We start from the raw sequence: 3761 nt of genomic DNA, 5'->3' as shown, positions 1-3761 counted from the left end.
TTTAAGTTAATATAAAGATAGTTTATATAAAAAAGTTGCACTTCATTGATTTCAATAACTTAAAAGTTCAATTATTTCTTATTTTCAAATTAAATTCTTTCATATTCTAAAACCGTCTATTACCTACATTTATTTCATATTCATATTCAAATTCATTTTCATTTGGTTAGTCTTTAAGTTACTTTCAGATTCTGCGCTTTCTTATTCTAAAAGTCTAATATTAATTTCATTTTTAAATTCATTTTCATTTGTACTTGGGTTTCGTTAGTCTTAAAGTTAATATTGAGATCAATAAAATAATAAAAAAAAACAAAAAAAGACAATTCATGAATTTGATAAACTTAAAAATTAATTTTCAAAATTTTTCTTCTTTTGTCTATATGCTTTTTTGAAATACTTTGCCTTTTCAAATTTTAGTGCGCTTCTAACCGTGTCTTCTGGCGTCAATCCCTTAAACGGCATTTTGGCAATGGCTCCTGAGAGTGGGAACAAATTTTTCAATGTACATATATGTGTAAAATTTTAAACAAAAAACACCTGTAAGTGCACCATAAAAGTTTGGAAAGGATTTAAGCCCAACCTTTCCATGAGATCCATCCACATTTAATTCATTGATTACGTCTATTTTTAGCAGCATTGAAATATTTTTTATGTTGTTGCACAAAATGGACGAAATAGCAGCATCCTGCAAAATCGATACATTTGAAATGAGTAATGAAATTGATTTGAATTGCTTTATATCTTTAAATATATGTAAGTACGTACATATATTTATTTCCTTACATAATTTTTTTATTATAAAGCATTTCAAATAATTTTTATTCTTTATAAAATTGTCTGCAAATTTATACTTTTATAAATAACGCACATATATATCCCTGTTGGCAGAAGTTATTTTGCATTCCAACGCCCGCATTTCGGGTATATCGCATATCGGAAAATATTTGACGACAGGTGTGTTTGGGCTTCTTGGCGCACCAGTTGTTCTGTAGCCACCTTCTGCCCGGCTATAGCGTCCATGATCGCGGCGTTTTGGGTTTCCACAACGTTTTGCAGGACTTCTATTTTTTTGCCCATTGCTTGCAGTTGTTTCTCAAAGATGTTGCAGTGATTGCAACACACCACTTGAAAAACTTCTTGGTTGCTCCCTAAATATCAAAAATAAGTTGCATTTTTTATTATAATTAATTTTTCATATTTAAATCTTTATCTAAAATTATATATGGTTTTGATAATAAGCTGAATATTTGGGTTTAAAACACACCATTTGCCTCTATGGCCGATGCTGATACGCTTATTCTCCGTGATTCTAAAAAAATATGAAAATATATGTGTAAGGGAAGCTTTATGTAAGCATGTCATTGAAAATAATTATTTACCTATGGTGCATTCACTGGTCAAACTGACGCGTCTTGAGCTGTTTTGTAACAGCATTTTATTCTCGGTCGTATCTGGAAGGTTATATTAACGTTATACTTTAATATCAACAGAAACGATTGTATACTTACATTTTGCCTTTTTTATCGGGATTGCCGCCGCCGACGTGATCGGGTTTTGCGCTCCGTATTTTTTAAAAAGGTGCTCGAGAAAAATAAAAAGTTAATGATTTTATCTCAGTTATATAAAAGTTAAAAAATAAAATAGTAAAAAGTTAAAGATCGTAAAGAAATCACATGCAAGTGTGTAAAATGGGAATGAGAAGAATTTTTTCCTCAAATGGAATGCACATCAATTTGAATTCAACATCATCGAGAGAAAATTCCTCTTCATGGCCAAATGAAGTGGTGTCTGCAGTACATATCCCTAATGTGCAGGAATCGATTGGTTCTGTGAAAAAATTCTCGAAATTTAATAATTTCTTGCCCTTTAAAGTTTTACTATTTACGTCCCCAAATTGTTGAATTAGTATATATTGGAACGATTTAAGAGAACAGTAATTATTTGGATATTTATTGGATAAGATGAAATCTTTAAAATGAAAACTTACACAATCGTTTTTAATATGAAATCCAGTAAATTTTGGCGCAGTTAAAATTTTTTCGTGTTTCAACATATTCGTTATTTGTTGCAATATTTTAGTTGGTTTTTTAACATATGATTTTAGTATTTGTAAATAATTTTCAAATTGGTAGGCCGAGTAATTTGAAGGTACACCTAGTTCTTTAACATCTTCGTGAACATGAAGTAACCCATGTACATTGTAGGAAACACTATTGTCCCCAAAAATTACTGGAAAATTTTCCACAAATAATTTTAGCATATTTCTCCCCACATCAAGGTTAGAAGCATAATTTGGATATTTGCGTTCAGAAAAGTCTATACTTGGTATCAGGGTTCCAACCTCCGTACTAAAAGTCAGTACGCCGTCAATTTTTTTCCCCACTTTGGTGCATTTGGGACAACCATGACGTGAAGTATGACCTGGTATCCCGCAAAGAAAAGATTTTGCTGGGGCATCGCAAACAAAAGCCCTAATTTTGAAAGTAATGCACCGCCCATTACTTTCAAAACCATTAGCTTCAAGCTCTTTAACTTCTGCAACAAATTCACTTAAAAATTCTGTTATTGAATCTGGTTTACTTCGCCCTACATAAAGACCAAACGAGCGAGCGCTGCTTGTTTGCTCGCGCTCCTATTAAATGAGCGAGGCTGTTGGGTGTTGCCTCGCTCGCAGTGCGAGGCGAGTAGCTGTCTGCATACTCACTCTGCTAGGAAAGACGAGTGAGCGACGAGCGAGCGCTCCGAGTGTACTATACAACACATGCATTTTTGTGCATAAAAATGTGGGAATGTATGTCAATAGATTATGTACGAAAGTATGTTAATAATTGTATGTACATATGCATATATATATGTGAAGTATTATATTAGGGCAGCATTTAAAACAACAAATAAAATTGATTACATACATAAGCATAGATTATGGAATGAATTATTTTTTAGAGTTATATTCATACATGTGTACACACATAACATGCATATTTATATATGTTTGTATGTACGTATTTATGCATATATGCATTTATATGTGTATGCACATATGCATGTATTTTGTCTTTACAGAGAAAAGTAAGTAACGAAGATATTATAATAGTTTGTGCCGCAGAAACAAAAAACAAGTAAGCACTTGCTAACACCCCCAAAATAGTTTTCTACTTGTAGCAGTTATGCTGTATACCTGAATGACATATAGTCCTTGGTGAAAAAATTTATTTGTGGCCTGTTGTTCAAGGACATGTGTACATATGTATGCATGTATATATGGATATGTAGACATGGGAAAATTTGCGTAAACAAAGGAATAGAGACCGGTTCGCATACAACATTGGCGTTGCGTTGGCGTCGAATTTCAAAGCAGCCGTCCACATATCCAAAATTTGGCAACGCTAAGGCCAACACAAAGCAGAAAGATCGCTGCGTCGGTCGCCAGCTGTTGCAAATAAATAAAATTAAATGAAATGTTTTTTCCTTTTAATCAAATGAAGGCAAGAAATATATTTTTCATGCTATTATTGATATGAAATATTAATTTATTTCTCGTTAATATGTTAATTTAGTGGCCAAAGTAGTCTCTGCCAAGCTTCATTGTAGAACGCATACTTTTAACGTGCGTTCTGTCATTATGCTGATGTCCTACTCATTTATGAAATGAAAGACAAAATAATGATTTTTATAAATATTATGTTCTCATTTATACATTAGTAACATAGTTACTGTTTAGGCCACCGGCATAAATATTGCGCTCCACCCTAATGGGCGGT

General features: G+C 32.5%; 1 protein-coding gene across 2 annotated transcripts; it reads right to left on the bottom strand.

The window, feature by feature from the left end:
* Positions 1–6: 6 nt before the first annotated feature.
* LOC118741637 lies at positions 7–2672 on the bottom strand. Of its 2 annotated transcripts, XR_004993309.1 has the most exons (6): positions 1509–2672; positions 1380–1451; positions 1265–1309; positions 869–1148; positions 538–685; positions 7–476 (listed from the first exon to the last, which is right to left on the bottom strand). XR_004993309.1 is itself a non-coding variant. In XM_036473622.1 (4 exons), the coding sequence occupies exons 2-4, from the start codon at positions 1432–1434 to the stop codon at positions 892–894; spliced, it is 357 nt and encodes a 118-aa protein (XP_036329515.1). In that variant the 5' UTR covers positions 1435–1451; positions 1509–2672; the 3' UTR covers positions 701–891. The 2 variants fall into 2 exon arrangements, 1 of the variants encoding a protein (XP_036329515.1); XM_036473622.1 differs by lacking the exons at positions 7–476; positions 538–685 and having other exon boundaries at positions 701–1148.
* Positions 2673–3761: the final 1089 nt, after the last annotated feature.

This window comes from Rhagoletis pomonella, unplaced genomic scaffold (assembly GCF_013731165.1).
Source record: "Rhagoletis pomonella isolate Grant_MI unplaced genomic scaffold, Rhpom_1.0 Rhpom_scaffold_00006, whole genome shotgun sequence".
Classification (NCBI taxonomy): domain Eukaryota; kingdom Metazoa; phylum Arthropoda; class Insecta; order Diptera; family Tephritidae; genus Rhagoletis; species Rhagoletis pomonella.
This window is presented reverse-complemented; position numbering and strand designations above follow the sequence as displayed.